Source organism: Octopus bimaculoides, chromosome 4 (assembly GCF_001194135.2).
Source record: "Octopus bimaculoides isolate UCB-OBI-ISO-001 chromosome 4, ASM119413v2, whole genome shotgun sequence".
In the NCBI taxonomy this organism is placed as follows: Eukaryota; Metazoa; Mollusca; class Cephalopoda; order Octopoda; family Octopodidae; genus Octopus; species Octopus bimaculoides.
The window spans coordinates 97,318,361-97,337,649 of NC_068984.1; the positions used below are offsets into that span (position 1 = coordinate 97,318,361).

Sequence of the window (19,289 nt, forward strand, 5' to 3'; positions counted from 1 at the left end):
TCAACAGTCAATGCACAAATCTACTGTCAATAGTTAGTGTTTGAATGCTGCTTTGAATGGGGAAAAAAGGCCTGCTTTAGTGAATCAAAAGGGAGTGGTGTCTTGTCAGGACAATGCAAGATCACGTCACAGAAGATTGAGGTACTTGGCTGAGAGAAAATTGCTTATCTGCCTTATTCCCCAGACTTTGCTCCTTCAGATTACCATTTGTTCCCTAGTTTACAGAATCATTTGGATGGATTAACTCTCGAAACAACTGAGGAAGTTAAAACTGACCTTTCAGAGTTCTTCTCTTCAAAACTGAAAGAGTTTTTCATTAATGTAATTAAAAAGTTTATGAGTAGATGGAAAGATGTCATAGATAATCATGGAAACTATATTGACAATTAAGTTTCATTAAAATGTAAGATTTGATCACTTGTTTCCCTCACTTAAAATCCAGACATTACTTATGTGATGAGACAAGATTTTACAGCCAGATGCTCTTCCTGTTGCCTATTTTATATAGGGTTTTTTATTCCCTAGTTCTTTGAATACACAGAACATCTGATCATAATGTCAACAAGGTATGTTAACATTACTCATTGTTTCACTCAAGTGAAGCTGTAAGTTATCAACATTCACACAGACATGTATTTGAGGAGTTTCCTACACAAGACAGTGGCCTTCTTTGGTTTGTTGTAGAAGACACTTGCTCAAGGTGCTGTGCTGTGTGACTGAACTTAAGTGCCACTCTCTGCACACCCACATATACCATTTGCAGGAATAAATTATCAGAAATATGGTTATGAATTAGTTAAATAATTGTTTTTCCATGATTGTCTACCATATCACTTGTCAAAGAGCTACAGTACAAATAAAATTACATATTTCTTCTTTAACTGTTGTTCATTTTCTAGAATTTTTTTCTAAGATTCATGGTTATTTAATATTTTTCAGCTATCTCCATGTAAATGGTGATGTATATGGCCGACCAATCCAAGGTCAGCGTGAGGTCAGCGCTCACGATCATCCTAATGAAAAGAATTATTGGCAGGCAGGTGAAGGTATTTTTATCAAACCAGCTCTACCGATTCACTCCCGGTTACGGAATCATGATGAGTTTTAAATGTTATCTTACATTCCATCAATTCTCAACATCAACAAAATCTTCATAATGAGGAAGGAGGAAGTTGTGGCATTCATCCTTCTCGACTGAGATTCTTACAGTTCAGTTATTTCTAACAGGAAGGAGATTTTTTTTTTTTTTTTCCATCCCTCTCATTTGTTAACACGAGAAAAAAAAACCCCAAAACACTTAATTAAATTGATAACATCGAGAAGTACTCTCTCCACCATTCTTTTCTATACTTTGGCTACAGTGAAAAATATAAAAGAACATATCTGTAAACTGTATCAAACAGACATAATCAAAACCAGAAAGTCATCTTTTTATTTTCCACTTTTGCAGAGATGTGAGGACTTTAAAACTGTAAAGCATTTCATTTTTTTCTACCTCTTCTGATGTACTTTTCTATCTGCAAGAAGTAGTTTACAGTTTGTTTGATTTTTTATTTTATTTATTTTGTTAACTGACAATATAGTTAAAAAGCCTCACAGTCACGTGGATTACAGAGGAATCCAAGATCTCTCATAAAGTTTCTCAGAAAGCGAGAGTTATTAATCCTCCTACTGCTGCACCGTTCTTACATCGACAATAGTTCCAAGGAAACATTCTCCTTTCTCTAATTGGATTTCTCTAGAATGGACAGCAGACTCTTTCAAAGACTGATGAGGAAAGAAAATCTATTTTATAATGTTACTATTTATACTGCTATTTTATTTAAAGATCTTTTTTCATTTTTTTTTTTTCTTCAGAATAAAGATTAATTTAAAGAATATATTTTCTTATTTTATTGCTGTCTTAAATTTAAACATTTTATATTGATGAACAGTGAACAAGAACAACATATGTAGACATTTATGCTCTGTGGGACCAATGCTTAACAATAGGTTTTATAGCAACAACCAAATGGTTCTTCCTGGATATACTGCCTGTCTGTTCCAGGTGACTTTTCCAGATAATCAGGTGTGTTTCTGATATCTAGGCGAACTGGTGATAAAATAACTTTTAATGATGCTTGCCAAGATTAGTATGGAGTTGTATGCAAAATACATTGTGTTTTACTCCGTCTTGTTAATATTTGAGTTCAAATTTTTTGAAGGTTGATAAAATAAGTAGTGTTGATATAATGGGCAATACTCTTAAAAGAGATGTTTTAGCAACGAGTAAAATGAAACTGAATTATGATCTTTGGTTGGTGATTGATTACAGTAGAGTACACAGTTGTTGACAGGTATCTGATTAGTGTAGTACATTACTGCTTCCTAGCTGTTAGTTGATTATAACATAGCACATACATACCTACTGACTGGTAGTTAAATACCATACCCACCTGCTTATTTAAATACAGAATACATTTGGTTATTGGTTGGTAGCTGAAAATAGTACACCTAGTATTTTAAATATAATAAACACTTTGTTAGCACAATACTCATCTGGTTTATGAATCTCTACTTCAGTGAAGTAATTTAATTTAATTTAGTAAGATGGTAGATTGGCTGGCTCACTGTTAGAATGTTGGATACAATGACTGGCAAGATTTGTTCTAGCTTTCTGTGCCCTGAGGTCAACTTTGCTGTTCATGCATAAATAAAATACCATCGCTCAGTGGTTAGAGTGTTGGGTTCACAATCATGAGGTAATGAGTTTGATTCCCAAACCAGGTTGTGTGTTGTGTTCTTGAGCAAGACACTTTATTTCACATTGCTCCAGTTCACTCAGCTATAGAAATAAGTTTCGGCATCTCTGGTGCCAAATTGTATTGGCCTTTGCCTTTCTGTTGGCATGGAGAGAGGAGGCTAGTATGTATGGGCAACTACTGGTCTTCCATTACAACCTTGCCCAGACTTGTGCTTCGGAGGGGAACTTTCTAGGTGTGTACCATGGTCCTTCATGACTGGATGGGGTTTTTACCTTTTAAAATACCAGTCAAGTACTGCAGTCAATTTCTCTCCCTCATACATTTGATTACAATGTGTGGTGAGAATGGTCAGGAGGTGTGGATAGGGCAACCAATTATGGTATCTGCTTACACAGAACTGTAAAAGGTTTGAACAAGGAACTAACAACCTCTTAGTATAGCAAAACTAATAGGAAATTTTGGGGAGACAGATGTGCAGTACTACAGAAATGGGAATAAAAAGAATCAAAAGAGGATGATGCCTTCAGTGTGTGAGAGGAATTTGCTAAACACCACACACACACACACAAAACAACAGGAATTAGATTTACAAAAAGTGCATCACAGTGAAACATGGGATTATGTACATGTTTGATCTGCTAGAAATAGCAGCTTAAATAAAGAAGGATATATTAGCCAATAGAATCCTTAATATACAAAAGAGGGATACCTCTGATCATATGTTTGATTGAAGATAGATACCAGCAACAGAATAGTATACTGCTGATACAGTAAGGTTGGTGGGATGGGCAACGAACATGCTAAATGTGAGGCAAGTTCCCTAAGTCAGTTGTAGATATTACTAGCGAGGTTTACACAGATATAGTGTGTAGATTGAGCAGCAATAATATGCATGACAACCCTTCCCTGCAACAACATACAGTGTGGTTGCTAATATAGTAAAGGTATAACATGGCCATTTACTGGCTCAGTGGACCACATTCAAAGGTTTGTGCACCATGAGCTGCATAATCATAAATCTAGATAACATGAGATTTTGAAAAGAATGGAATTAAGTTGGTTGGAGTTATTTTAACTGTCTTTTATTCAGAATTATGTGTAGCTAAGACTATTATCTAATGTCCTTCATAAAGATAGTAGGATATAATTTGAGGAAGATTTGATTGTTATTTCAAGCATGGCTAGGAACCCTCTAAATGTTTCATGATTTGATTGCAATAAAGTACTTCAGTTTCGATCATCTTTCTATCAGTCATTACAAATATATATTTATTTCTAACATAAAAAATATGAAGTATCAGTTGAGCATTGAAGCTGATGTAACTGACAACAACGAACAGACAAAGGAATGAAGATGATGCTATTATATAACTATGAAAGGTGATAATTGTTTCAAAAACTGATGAAGAGAGAAAATTAATTAATAAGCAACAACTAATAGTAAGAAATTAATTACCATTAGTGATAATGAATGTGCTTTGATTATCCAGGCAATAAATACTGATCCAGGTCAGTTACAAATAATACAGGGTGAACCAAAAGTAGCTATACACTTTGAAATTCGTTCATTTTATTACTTTTACACTCATTTATTACAATTATATTTAGGAAACACAGTTTAATCTCGTAAATGGTCGAAATGTCCTCCTTCAGCATGGGAACATTTATCAAATGTCCGAGAATACTGTAACACACAGCACATTATTCACGGTACCTGTAAAAAACAAATAAGTCAATTTTAAAAGTGTTTACCTACTTTTGGCCCACCCTGTATATTTCTATCCAATACAAATGATGATAACAATTATGCAATTTCTTGTCATGGTAAATAACATTAACAGTAATTTCAACAGGTCTGATGAGATGGTTGGTGATACCTTAATTAATTAATTACTGTATGGATTTACATAATATTTTTTATATCCACAAGCCAATGTACAAATTGGTGAAATGGTTCCACTAGCTACTGAAATAGTCATAACCTTAAAGGTTATGACCATTATGCAACACCAATATCATTCTTTTGTCTGTTTACTATATATATATATCATCATCATCATCGTTTAACGTCTGCTTTCCATGCTAGCATGGGTTGGACGATTTGACTGAGGACTGGTGAACCCGATGGCTGCACCAGGCTCCAAAAGAAAAAAGTGATGACAAAGGAAGAAATGATTATTAGAGGCTTCACTGAAGCTATAAGGTGTTATTCAGGTACTCAACTATATGAGTCCTCTGCATCTCATAACAGAAACAGCTGTAAGCTAATGAAGTTCATAAGATAATCATTTATTCTTTTGTCATCTCTTTTTCTTATTACCATTTCTTCATATTAACACTCTATACTTGTCTAACACACATTTTGAAACATACATTTATTGAGTTTTACACCAGGTTATTAGTCTTGCAATGGCCGAGTAAAATATTAAAATATAAATATATACTGTTTTGTGAAGTAAACAAACATTTCAGTCAGTTCAGATATGTTTGAGACATATTTGGCCTGTAAAAGGACAATTTTCACTTTGATTTGCTATGGACAAAATCTCTAATTAAAGGCAAAAGGTGTGAAACACAGCAACACCATTTCATAGCACCCTAGTTGACTAATATATGTATTCTAAGCTACTCATTCTATCATCAAAATTGGATACCAAGGGAAACAACTACGTAATGACTGAACACTCACTTCCTAAATAGAATTCAACCACCATACTGAAACAAAATATTTAAAGTGTTAAGTACCTTAATGTATGAACTATTTGTGAAATTTAAGCTTGTCTGCAGATCTAGTTGGTTTGGCTGCCAGCATTTCAAAAAAAGTTAATCGAAAATTTTAAAATTTGACACATTAATATTCTTTTCCAAGCTAAATTGCTGCAGTTATTTCACTTTTTGCAGAAAAATGTTTTTAAAAAAGTGATAGAGGTTTAAAGTTTGATCATTTTCACCCAGCCAGCAAGTAGGATTTGGAAGCTGTCATTTTGTGCAAGACTGCACATATTGTCAACATTCTGAAAATAGCATGTGATTTTATATGAAATGGTAAACAAATCAAATTCTGCTTAACGTACAACACATAACCCCTCATAACTTTTTTAAAATTTGGAATTTTCAAAAAATTTTTTTTGAAAATCTGTACTCTACACACAAGAATCCATACGATTATGCAAAAAAATGATTTAAGGCCTATTTAGTTGTTATTTTTAGCACATCTCATGACCAGGGTACAAGCAACAGTACACAGCGTCAATGCACGTGACATCGCATAGAATATATTTGTCAACACGTGCTTTCTCGCTGACAAAACAATTCTCATGTTTGGCTTGCTACTATGGAAACTGGCATGAATGTCTCTGTGGCTTACAATTGGCTAAAATTACCCAAAATTTTCAAACTTTAATTGCTAATAGCTCTTTATTTATTGGTTTATAGCAAAAATGATTTTCATGTCATTCATTAGCCTATAAAAGTGTATCATTACACTGAATATGAAATCAATTTGAACAGAATTGATGCTGGCAGCCAACCAACTAGATTTTTGTCTGCTACTCTTCAAAGGTCATTTTAACTACTTACATATATACAGAGTTGGAGTTTAACTATCTGTCACTAATTTATTTCTTATTTACAATAGATTAATTTTATGATGTTTATACACTAATTCTCTCTCTCTCTCTCTCTCTCTCTATATATATATATATTATTACAAATTTGAGATTTTACCAATAGAACCACAACACCTATTTCAGGATAACCTTATTGTATGGAAGAAAGTTATATCCAATAAAATGATATAAGCATTTAAAAAAACCTACTATAAAATACAATAAAATTATTTGAAAAAAATCTATATAACTTACCTGTTATTAGTCTGTGGGGAAAGAAGATATTTTTAATCAATGCTACACGTGTTTCTGCACAGGTGGTGACTTTATAAAGGCTATACCTAATACATAAATCCACCAGTACGTCCTCAGGCTATTTATCTTATTGTTATTTATTATTAACGGATCAAAGTTAAAAATACATATTGTAAGTCATATTAAATAGAAAAATAAGAATATGAAAACAAATATAATAAAATAAAAAATATAAATTACAAATATATTTTTTTTTGAAATTGAATTAAAAAATTTTTTTAAATTAAACACCTAAAATTACAATACTGATATATATATAAAATGCTAAACCTTATTTTTTGTTTATGCTATTCCCATAATACTTTGCGCATGACAGGGAGCAGCCATTTACACAGGGACGAGGAGTAAATATGTTGATAAGTATTCTTCCATTACTCTTTTACTCTTTTACTTGTTTCAGTCTTTTGACTGTGGCCATGCTGGAGCACCACCTTTAGTCGAGCAAATCGACCCCAGGACTTATTCTTTGGAAGCCTAGTACTTATTCTTTCGGTCTCTTTTGCCGAACCGCTAAGTTACGGGGACGTAAACACACCAGCATCGGTTGTCAAGCGATGTTCGGGGGACAAACACAGACATACAAACACATACACACATACATATATATATATACATATATACGACAGGCTTCTTTCAGTTTCCGTCTACCAAATCCACTCACAAGGCATTGGTCGGCCCGAGGCTATAGTTGAAGGCACTTGCCCAAGATGCCACGCAGTGGGACTGAACCCGGGACCATGTGGTTTGTAAGCAAGCTACTTACCACACAGCCACTCCTACGCCTAATCCACTCCTATGCCTAATGTTAATTTTTTTTGTTAATTTTTTTACTAGTTTTATTCAATAAATTTATAATGTATATAGAGGTTTTTACTAAATAATCTTTTTAAATACTATTAACTTATGTTTGACATAAAAAATGGTAATTTATACTTGTATAGATATGGATAAATCTTACACTAAATTATTAATTCCCGTAATGTTTATATAGATAGGTTGTAGGATTTGATGTGTTTATAATACAGTTGTTGAGGGTTTCCTTAGTTTTAGTATTTTCGATATATATTGGTATTGTAATTTTAGGTGTTTAATTTTTTTAATTTTTTAAAATTTGTTTAATTTTTAATTTTTCAAAAAATACATTTGTAATTTATATATTTTTATTTTATTATATTTGTATTCATATTCTTATTTTTCTATTTTATATGACTTATAATATGTATTTTTAACTTTGATCCGTTAATAATAATAACAATAAGATAAATAGCCTGAGGATGCACTGGTGAATTTATGTATTTGGTACAGCCTTTATAAACTCCCCACCAGCGCAGAAACATGTGTAGTGTTGATTAACCCATTACCTCCCATAAATCTATTAACTGGAATTTTTTTATGAAACTTTGATCATGCTGGAATGATCAAAATAACATTTTAAATAGAAATAAGCGAGATATTGGGTGAAAAATTAGCAAACCTCATTTGAATATCAGAGAAATATACCTAATAGCAAAAAGGTTAGATATGTGTAAATATTGACAGATAATTACGAAATTTGTAATTTTTAAGTGATCTCATATGAGGTCACTTGTAGGTAATGGGTTAAAAATATCTTCTTTCCCCACAGACTAATAACAGGTAAGTTATATAGATTTTTTCAAATAATTTTATTGTATTTTATAGTAGGTTTTTTAAATGCTTATATAATTGTATTGGATATAACTTTCTATGTGTATTCCATGCAATAAGGTTATCCTGAAATAAGAGTTGCGGTTCTATTTGGAAAATCCCAAATTTGTAATAATGTTATAAATGATACTGTTTACATTGCATTTGTAAAGTGTAAAATAGTAAATGTTCTGATAACCTGGAATACTTATTATTCCCTAGGATTTAAAAAATATTCATATATATATATATGTGTGTAGAGAGAGAGAGAGAGAAATAAATATAAAGATTTTATTAAACTTTCCACATTGTCAAAAGCTTTCTATTTTCTCTCTTTTTACCTTCTTTGATATTACAATACTTGAAGCAAACTACAACACTCTTATATATATATATATATATAATTTTTTTTTATTTGTGTTGTATTGATAATCATTATTTCATGTCTACTTTCCTTGTTGGTATGGGTTGGCTAAGTTCAAAATGTAAACATTTTCATAAAAAGCCAATATTTTTTAAAGTTTCTCATGATGTTTGTTCTCCACTAAATTAGACAGGATTCCTTTGTCACTCTCACCATCAAAAATGCAGAAATTAAATGGAGGAACAGATGCCAAAGAGAATGAAGAAATGTCTAGCACTCAATAACAACTAAAACAACTATAAATATGTTGTCAATGTCTCTTTATTGGTTGATTATTGATAAATTCATAATATTTATGAGGAATCAAATTATATAAAATATTTTTTATTTCAAAGACATATTTTGTACCAAGAATACATGAAGTTGGAAAATATTCAAGTGGATTTCTCTTTGATAGGTTTTAGATACTGCAAGCAGAAAAAACCATAGACAAACACCAATATGAACCAAGAGATTGTGTCAAGCAGATTCAGATTGTATCTCCTGGTAAAAAGAAGCAAAAATAAATTAATAGATATATCATCATCATCATCATCATTACCACCACCACTATCATCATTTAATGTCTGTTTTCCATGCTGGCATAGATTGAATAATCTGACAGGAACTGGCAAGCCACAGGATTGTGCTGAGCGCTATTGTCTGTTTCAGTATGGTTTCTATGGTTGGATACCATTCCTAATGCCAACCACTTTACAGAGTACCTTGGGTGCTTTATATATTGCACCAGCAGGGTCACCAAGTAACTTGTAAAACAAAGGACCCCCTCGACTGGGAAAGGGGAGTAGTGTTGAGGGAGGTGGCTTTGTGCCAGTTAATGAGAAAGTGAAGGTAAATTAGTGAAATAAGTATAGGTGTCTTGCTGTTAAGAAGGTACATGTCTAACCCAGTTGAAAAAGAGAGAACACGATGGTGCAAAGGTGTTAGGGTATACCCTCAAGTTACAGGAAGGTGAATATAAGGGAAGGCGTACAAAGGATTGGTCAGAGTGAATAGGTAGGGAAGTTTGTGGGGAAAAGGGAGTGCCAGGGATAAGGTCAGAGGTACATGGGAGTGGAAATGGTGGGAGACAGAGGTAATAGAAACTGTGATTGGAAATCCTCCATTTCTTTCTAGCTATCATATGCCCCCTGTGTTCACAGCCCACATTTCACTACCATGTTGCATTGCTGTTCATACACAAGCATCATAGAATCTATTTTTTTACTCTGAGAGAGAGAGGCCTTGTGTCACCAACAGAGATAATAACTCTCTGAACTTTTCCAGCTGGTTCTTACTTGTAAGCGTCCTAATGGGCATTCAAGGAAATCTATTTCCCATGAATTCTTATTGAGTATTGCTCCTGCACAACTGCCATACACAATATCTACTTTCTCTGTTAATCTTATTTCATTTCATCTCTTATATGTCCAGTTTGCACTGGGTTCATTATATGGAATTTCTACCAATAGCTTTTCTACATATCAATCGGGGCCAATTTCTTAAGGGATTAGTGGTTTATCTGTTTCCCTACTTATTAGAACTTTGGTTTTTGCTGAATTAACCTTAAAACTCTTTGATTTCAGGTTTTGCTTCCACACCTGGAATTTCTAATACAGCTTCAGATATTAGAGAAACTCCCAAGAACAACCAATCATAAACACTGCTGTTATGACCTAGTAGACTATAATAAAACATGACAATCTCTTCAGTGCTTGTGCCATGATAAAATACACTCTGTAAAGTAACTGGTGTTGGAAAGGGCATCCAGCCATAGAAACCATGCCAAAATGAAATGTACAAGGGAAATGGGATTCTCCAACCCATCTAAGAGGGCAGTATCTCTAAATAAGGGTTGACTGAAACTATAACAACCTCTGTGTGTGTGTTCATTCTCTTCTGTTTTTAATTATTTAAAATCTTCCTCTGAGGAAGGAACTGGTTTCTAACAGATACAAAGTTCTATCATTGGAATATAAATAACAAAAACGTTTTAATCTTGAGAAAAGTCTTGCATATTTTCACTGTTCTACTTATAGATTTATTTGTAATGTATGAGTTAGTTGATTGCTTTCTTTTTCTGAAAACCCTAGCTTATCCACATAATCACTTAGGTATTTATTCACAAAACCAAGTATACCAATTATAATAATTATTATTGGTATAAATTTATAATTTGGATGTAGAAGCTGGAGGTCTCAAAGCTGTTGTCCATAGTTATCCTCTTTCTCTTTGACTTTCAAAGAGATAGTCACATCCGCAGGACAGTTGACCTCTATGATGGTACATATTTTTCTTGTCTGTTCCAAACAATATCTGGTCCATTATGCTTTTACTTGACAAATGTTTTGATAAAAATGTTCCACCAGTATTCATTGTGTTGATGTTTGTATATGTATTCAATAACAAGGATTCCAGGACAGTCTTTTTCCTGAATCGTATTGTATATTGTTTTTGCGACATTATGTTGCATAAGGAGGGAGAGCATGCGTGTGTGTGTGTGTGTGTGCGCGCGTGCATGCATGCCTGAACAACCTTCTGATGAAAAATATCCACATGTTACATGGTTATAAGCATATGTCCACTTCGATACAGTTATAAAAATGAGACAATATGAAAGGAAAGAAAATCCATGCCATGAATAACTTTAAAATTTAACAGTAATAAACATTTGTTGGAATTTCTAAAGAACAGCATTGTCTCATTTAATATTAAATATAAACTGAAAGTTATTATTTCTATTGATAATAAGAGCTCTCTTTCGCTCTCTTTCCCACTCAGCGTGAAAGACATTGTATGATGCTTATCTAAGAACAGCAATGCCACACAGTATTGAGGCATGGGCCCTGAAGGCAGAGAGCATGTAAATACTAAAGAGGAATGAGACTAGTATGGATTTTGCTAGATTCCATTCTAAACACCTCTGTTATCTGCCCTCTCATATCTATCATCATACTACACTTACTATAGCCCCTATTTCACCCTTTCACTGCTCCTACACCTTGCTGATCATTCTGCTACTTTCTGATCTTTACTGTATGGATGTGCATATACAACAAAGTGCTAATGTATTGAGAGAAAAGCTAGGCATAAAAGGTATAAGATGTAGTGTGCAAGAGAGAACACTGCACTGGTTTGATCATGTGATGCATATGGATGAGGACAGCTGCTGATAGCTTAAAGTAGACGGAATTTGTGGAAGTGGGAGACCCATGAAGACATGGGACAAAGTTGTGAAGGCTTATTTCAAGATAGGAGATGATTGGTGATTTGCTGTGCTTGAGAAAATCCATTCATCACAATATCTTAACACCTCTGTTATCTGCTATCATTTTTAATGCCCTCTCATATCTACCATCATGCTACACTTACTATAGCCTTGCTGATCTGTACTCCTACATCTCCCACCTTAGCCCTTTCCTTACTGATATTTCCCATTAACTGCACCTCCACCATTGTTCATCTCTTGCTACATTTACCTCTACCTTCATGTCTAACCATCTATTACACAAGTTTGTATATTGTGCGAAGAAGAATCAGATATCTCACAGTTGTTTCATTGTCTGTAAAAAAATATTTTTTAACAAAAATGCTCAAACCTGAAATATTAGATTCCTTATCTAGTTGTGATATACAAACTTATCCAAATTAATGAGCTTCATTCTCTGATCTTTATTACAGGCAGACCACAGCCACCATCAATGCCAAAACCACTACAAATACCAAGATGACAATGATGATCACTATAACTACTGCCACCACCATTGCCGTCCCTCCATAGTTACCACCTTGTTTTCTCTGACTCTTATCGTTTTATCTTTAACTTGTGTCAATCATTAGACTGCGGCCATGCTGGGGTACCACCTTGAGGAATTTTAGTTGATCTAATTGACCCCCAGTACTTGTTTACTTTTTAGGCCTGGTACTTATTCTGTCAGTCTCTTTTGGTGAACTGCCAAGTTATGGGGAGATAAACACACCAACACTGGTTGTCAAGTGGTGGGGTGGGGTGGGGAGACAAACACAGACTCGAAGAGCCACACACACACACACACGTATATATGACAGGCTTCTTTCAGTTTCTGTCCACCAAATCCCTTCACAAGGCTTTGGTTGACCCATTCTTTTATTTGTTTCAGTCATTTGACTGTGGCCATGCTGGAACACCACCTTTAGTCAAAGAAATCAACCCTCAGGACTTATTCTTTGTAAGTCTAGTACTTATTCTATTATTCTTTTTGCTGAACTGCTAAGTTACAGGGACATAATCACACCAACATTGGTTGTCGAGCGATGGTAGGGGGACAAACACAGACACACAAACATATTCATATATATATATATATGTATATATATAGATACGACGGGCTTCTTTCAGTTTCCGTCTACCAAATCCACTCACAAGGCTTTGGTCAGCCTGAGGCTATAGTAGAAGACACTTGCCCAAGGTGCCACACAGAGGGACTGAACCTGGAACCATGTGGTTGGAAAGCAAGCTCCTTATTACACAACCATGCCATTATTATTTTACTTGTTTCAGTAATTTGACTGCGGCCATGCTGGAGCATTGCCTTTAGTCAAGCAAATTGACTCCAGGACTTATTCTTTGTAAGCCTAGTACTTATTCTATCGGCCTCTTTTGCTGAAGTGCTAGGTTATGGGGACGTAAACACACCAGCATTGGTTGTCAAGTGATGTTGGGGGGAACAAACACAGATACACACACATATATATATATACATATACGATGGGCTTCTTTCAGTTTCCATCTACCACATCCACTTAGTCAGCACAAGGCTATAGCAGAAGACACTTGCCTAGGGTGCCATACAGTGGGTCTGAACCCGGAACCATGTGGTTGGTAAGCAAGCTACTTACCACACAGCCACTCCTGCGCCATTGTTTACCTTTTTAAAAAAAATCTTGTAGTCATCAACATGCAGAGAAGTTAGATCAAGGATATGCACAACAATGTGAAAACAAAGAAGATTTTAGAATTTACTAAGTTTGAACTGCAACCGGAGATAACAGTCACTATAGCAAGGTTAGTCATTAACAACCTATTTAGGGGGGAAAAATTTAACTTGCCTTACTACTGCATAAAGCGCACCCATACCTTCTTAATAACAAAGAGTGATATACTGAAAAGTGAGATTTTTCACTTAGTAAACTGGAAACTGACACTATGATGTCTGGACTGAATCATCCCAAGCTTGAGAGTATTTTATATTCTTTGTCAATCAAATTAATGTATGCAACATAAAAAGCAAGAATGCAGCAGAAAGAGAAGCTTGTGACACAACTATATCATCATTATCAGAATAGATAATAGACTGAAATAAGCTGGACAGAAGTGGATAAAACCTTAAGAACTTTTATACTATGACTAATTAGTGAAGGAATTAAGTGTAGTAGCTAATAAGATGGTATTGTGGCAACCACAGTTTGATTTTGTGATGCAACCTTTCATCAAACAACATAGTGAAATTACTTTTTTTAAAATTTCTAATGTCACTATTTTTATAAGTTAATTGCTACAAATTGCTGATAATCATTTACTCATTAACAACACATCTAGTGATAATGCTCTTCTGTAATTTATTTTATGGCATTGCAATATCTTTTTTCCTTAGCGGGTCATAAACACCTGGAGACTTTTGTGCAATATATAATTCATATGTACTTTGTTCACATTAATTGTTTTCACAAGTTTACATTGTGTAAGATGTGTAACAACAATCTGTAATAATACATGTTGTACATGTATTATTGTACATGTTCATACACTTCAAACATCATACTGGAAATCCTAATTGTTTATGTTTTTCCCATCATATAGGTCCAATCTATGTAGTTTAAACTTCTAGTAGATTGTATCTGACTGGTTGATGAGTTGTTTTGATGTCCACAAAATGATATTACAAAATTATCACAACTAATACGAATGTTGGTAAAAAAAAATCTGAGGAGTGGCTGTGTGGTAAGTAGCTTGCTTACCAACCACATGGTTCCGGGTTCAGTCCCACTGCGTGGCATCTTGGGCAAGTGTCTTCTACTATAGCCTCAGGCCGACCAAAGCCTTGTGAGTGGATTTGGTAGACGGAGACTGAAAGAAGCCCGTCGTATATATGTATATATTTATATATATATGTATGTGTGTGTGTGTTTGTGTGTCTGTGTTTGTCCCCCCCAACATCGCTTGACAACTGATGCTGGTATGTTTACGTCCCCGTAACTTAGCAGTTCGGCAAAAGAGACCGATAGAATAAGTACTAGGCTTCCAAAGAATAAGTCCTGGGGTCGATTTGCTCGACTAAAGGCAGTGCTCCAGCATGGCCACAGTCAAAAGACTGAAACAAGTAAAAGAGTAAAAAGAGCAAAGAGTAAACAACATATTTACAAACTATTGAATGTAAAGTTGTTTTGGTAAAAAATAATGTGTTTCCACTTGATACATATATCTTTGTCAAGTGATCTTTTTTTTGGTTACTAGGACACTCTTGTCACAAATATTTATTGTAATGCCAGAAGAAACAGCTACAAAAGTAATTGCTAACAGCAGGCTAGTAACAAAATTCAAATTTTGTTGTGCAGTGGCATCCAGAAGTTAATAGATGCACTATTTTAAGAGAAGGATTCACATAATAACACTCTGCTTTTCTACTTAGATTCTAAAGAGAGGAGCCTGATTAATCATATTATTTAAATTTACAGTATCATTTTCAATCAACTGTTGCCATATAATATTTGATAGAAACCCAATAATAAAGGCATTTTGGATATATATTAGATTTAGAATATTATTAACTACATTCTTCTAAGAACCAGAAGAAATAGTCTAATACTTCACCGTTCTTCTAGCACTTAAAATGGTAATTAAACAGACAGACATTCAGAGATTTTAGGATACTTGGTGACTTCTATGTTTGTTATGTATTATATAGTGGAGGCGCAATGGCCCAGTGGTTAGGGCAGCAGACTCGTGGTCATAGGATCGCGGTTTCGATTCCCAGACCGGGCGTTGTGAGTGTTTATTGAGCAAAAACACCTAAAAAGCTCCACGAGGCTCCGGCAGGGGATTGTGGCGAACCCTGCTGTACTCTTTCACCACAACTTTCTCTCACTCTTACTTCCTGTTTCTGTTGTGCCTGTAAATCAAAGGGTCAGCCTTGTCACACTGTGTCACGCTGAATATCTCCGAGAACTACGTTAAGGGTAGACGTGTCTGTGGAGTGCTCAGGCACTTGCACGTTAATTTCACAAACAGGCTGTTCTGTTGATCAGATCAACTGGAACCCTCAACGTCGTAAGCGACGGAGTGCCAACAACAACAAATGTATTATATATGTATTAATAGATTTTATGACTGTGTTTACAGTAGGAAGCCCTTCCTTTGTCAAATGTTTTGAAAATGTATTGAACTAATCAGTTAAAAGAACTTCCAGATCCGGATCAGAGTGCAGCAATAAAAAAGAAAAGAAAATACTATAAAAACTTTTTCTGGCGTATTTTATAATGATATCCTTTAACAAAATTAGAACATCAGGTGTGATATTTTTATATAAAAAACTGTATTGGCTGAAATGTAAACAATAATTATGAATAAAAAAAAACATGGTGTACATGTTATTTAAACTTAAAAATGGAAACAAAATTACGTACTTAAAATAGTGTGATAAAACATTTTAACAGCGAATAATATAACAGCTTCATTGTTATCTTTGTTATCTAAATGTGTTTTTATTACAGGAAGGAAAAATTTGGATGATGACATAGCTGTGTGATTTAGAAGTTCACTTTACAACATCATAGTTTTGTTGGTGTGATTAAAATTAAAAATATACTGTCATTATCAAATTAAAATTGGTTTTCTGGAAAAATCACGTTTGTTTGATCTCTACAATGTCAACTTCACTGCAGACACCCTTGCCTTCTTCATCATTATAATTCAAAAGGCAATATAGATATAATTTGCATTTTTTTTTGTTTCATTTAAGATTTATAAACTTGTTCAGAATATTTTATACAGCAATTATAAACACAAGTAAGTGCATATTATACACAAGAAATGTTTTTTCCAGGATTTCATTCTCAATAATTAGTGGTACATTTTCTATAGGAGTCTATATTATACATGAATAAGTACCTTAATTAAATTCATAAATGCAAAATCACACTAATATCGTCATCATTTTCTATATCTGAGTTTCCATACTAGCAATATTTGGATAAAGGCTTATTGAGGTAGTATTTTACTGCTGAATGCTCTTTGTTACCAATTGTTGTCACATTTTCAAATAAAATATTTTCATTATAGTGATCTTCACAAACAGAGTGTAGAAGCACAGAACATTTTGTTTACAGGAGAAATAAACATATCACCTTTTTACCTGAAACAGTGTCATGCACATTTTTTTCTGTCAGTAAACTTAAATCATTTGCTTGGTTGTTTTCATGGTTCTGTGGTCAAATAGGACTAAGAGAATATTTTCAGCGATGAGTGCTGAAGTGGGACAAACACTGTAATTTTCAACTAGATAGGCTGAAATAGGTACTATAGTGATACCTAGTTCATAATTTGAATTTATAATTCATGGTAAGCAAAAATCTATAGTTCCTAGTAAACAAAAATGATAGTAAAAGATAAATGCAATAAAATAGTTACCGTACCTTGTCAAAATCAGACAGTATAGGGATTCAGTGGTGTGAGTGAAACAGGTAAATGCAACACTAAAAGAAGATATTTGAAATACAAGTAAGAAATTTTATCATCTTTTAATAATGGAAAATAATTATTTGATTTATTTAACATGGAGAAAAATAAAAGTAAAGCTGGACAAACAGAACATTATTGTAATCTTTCTTAGAAATTTTGTCTCTAACACAGTAAGGATTTTATAGGAAAGACTACATTTCTTGTTTGAGTGTCTAAAGCAGAGTTTACAGCAACTTGGAGACAATATCCTTGTATACAAGTCAGTGATAATTCTCTCTTTCACTGCTGACAAAGCTGAGGCCATCCTGTTCCACCAGTTTTAACCTATGAATGTGAATGTGTCAAGAGTTGTCAACACATTTATAACCTCCAATTGTAATTAAAAATATCCAGAGTTAATGATGGATGAATCAGTAGGGTGAAAGGCTTCCAGACAAAAATTGCTGAGTTGTGTTCATGGCAAGCGTACTTAACAAAGCAACTGTGGTCCAACCCAGCCTGATGTCAATAGGTACCATATGGTATAATCAACCGAATAGTATATGAAGCAGTAACACTGTAAAATAGTTACCCAATCCAACCTGATGCTAATAGGTACCATTGTCTTTTGTTAACTAATAATGTTGAGTTTAGCTGTTTTTTTCTTTTTATTAGTTTGACCTGGAAAGCTGGGCTGTACCCACAATGTAAAGGAAGAAACTGTGCCCATCATTTTCATGCTCTCCAAGACCATTAACATTGGTCAAGTCAATGTATGCAAAAAAAGTATAAAAGGGAATTCTTGGGGGACCAACATTCTAGACGAAAAAGGATTGGGAAAGAGATAGACACAGTTTGTATTACAAGGGGAGAAGAGGTAAGTGAGTCAGGAGTGCCTAAGTGGAGATAGCACAAAACTAGCCAACTTAGAGAAACATAGAGAAATATAACAGTAGTACAAAAAGTAGAGAGAGGAAACATCTTATCATCATCATCATCATCATCACCATTCTATGCTGCCATAGTTCAACTGGCACTACACAATTTTCTGTGTTGATGTCTCCCTTCTTCATTAGTTCTTTATGCTTAAATTTTAACTGCATGTTTACCAACACATATTTCATCACTGCACTTCTCACCATGTATTTAGTATGCCCATACATCTCAGCTCTGCATGTCTAACCACACAAATCAATCTCTTTCTTTAGTTTCACATAGTCCCTAATGACCAATTTCTCTCAGCATGCCACATTAATGCTCATCACATCACTAAATAATGAAAGCAGTTGATATATCAAACCTATTTGAGATATCTGAAATATTCTAGTATATATATATATATATATATATATATATATATTCCGTTTATATATTTGTTTTGCAAGATTCTTGATGTGAAATCGTGTGTTGAAACAGATATTGTTGTATTTGGGGATGGTCATGTTGCCAGTTTAGCCAATAAAAACACATGCACGATATATTTGGTGTTAATTTGCTTCAGCTTCATATTACATTAATCGTATTTTGGCCAGAGTTCTTTCATCACACTTCTGTGACCTCATCAGAAAGAAGAAAGCAAAGGACCACTGATGAGGTCACAGAAGTGTGACGAAAGAACTCTGGTCGAAATACAATTAATGTAATATAAAGCTGAAGCAAATTAACACCAAATATATAGTATGTGTGTTTTTATTGGCTAAACTGGCAACATGACCATCCCTACATTATTGAACGCACACGTCCTTTTTTGCAAGTAAGTCTACTATTATTCTGACGTGACTATCTTTCTTTCTATCTATCTATCTATCTATCTATCTATCTATCTATCTATCTATCTGTCTATCTATCTATCTTTTTAT

At 34.0% G+C, this 19,289-nt stretch overlaps 2 protein-coding genes across 3 annotated transcripts in view; one reads left to right on the forward strand and one right to left on the reverse strand.

Annotated features, from left to right (window-relative positions):
• The window catches only part of LOC106876836 (stromal cell-derived factor 2), a 21,720-nt gene extending 19,840 nt beyond the window's left edge, over positions 1–1,880 (forward strand). Inside the window, exon 6 of the mRNA XM_014925550.2 lies at positions 940–1,880. Coding sequence (XP_014781036.1) covers positions 940–1,108 — 169 coding nt within the window. The 3' untranslated portion in view covers positions 1,109–1,880. The remainder of the gene's footprint in view (positions 1–939) is intronic.
• Positions 1,881–4,286: 2,406 nt separating this feature from the next.
• Positions 4,287–19,289, reverse strand: part of LOC106876837 (uncharacterized) — an 81,299-nt gene continuing 66,296 nt past the window's right edge. The window contains exons 4-5 of one of the 2 annotated variants that reach the window (XM_052967302.1): positions 17,406–17,465; positions 4,287–4,458 (exon numbers count right to left, since the gene is read on the reverse strand). In XM_052967302.1, the coding sequence (XP_052823262.1) occupies positions 4,446–4,458; positions 17,406–17,465 (73 nt within the window). In that variant the 3' untranslated portion in view covers positions 4,287–4,445. Of the gene's footprint in view, positions 4,459–8,999; positions 9,240–17,405; positions 17,466–19,289 lie in introns of those variants that run through there. The other variant, XM_052967301.1, reaches the window with a different exon arrangement.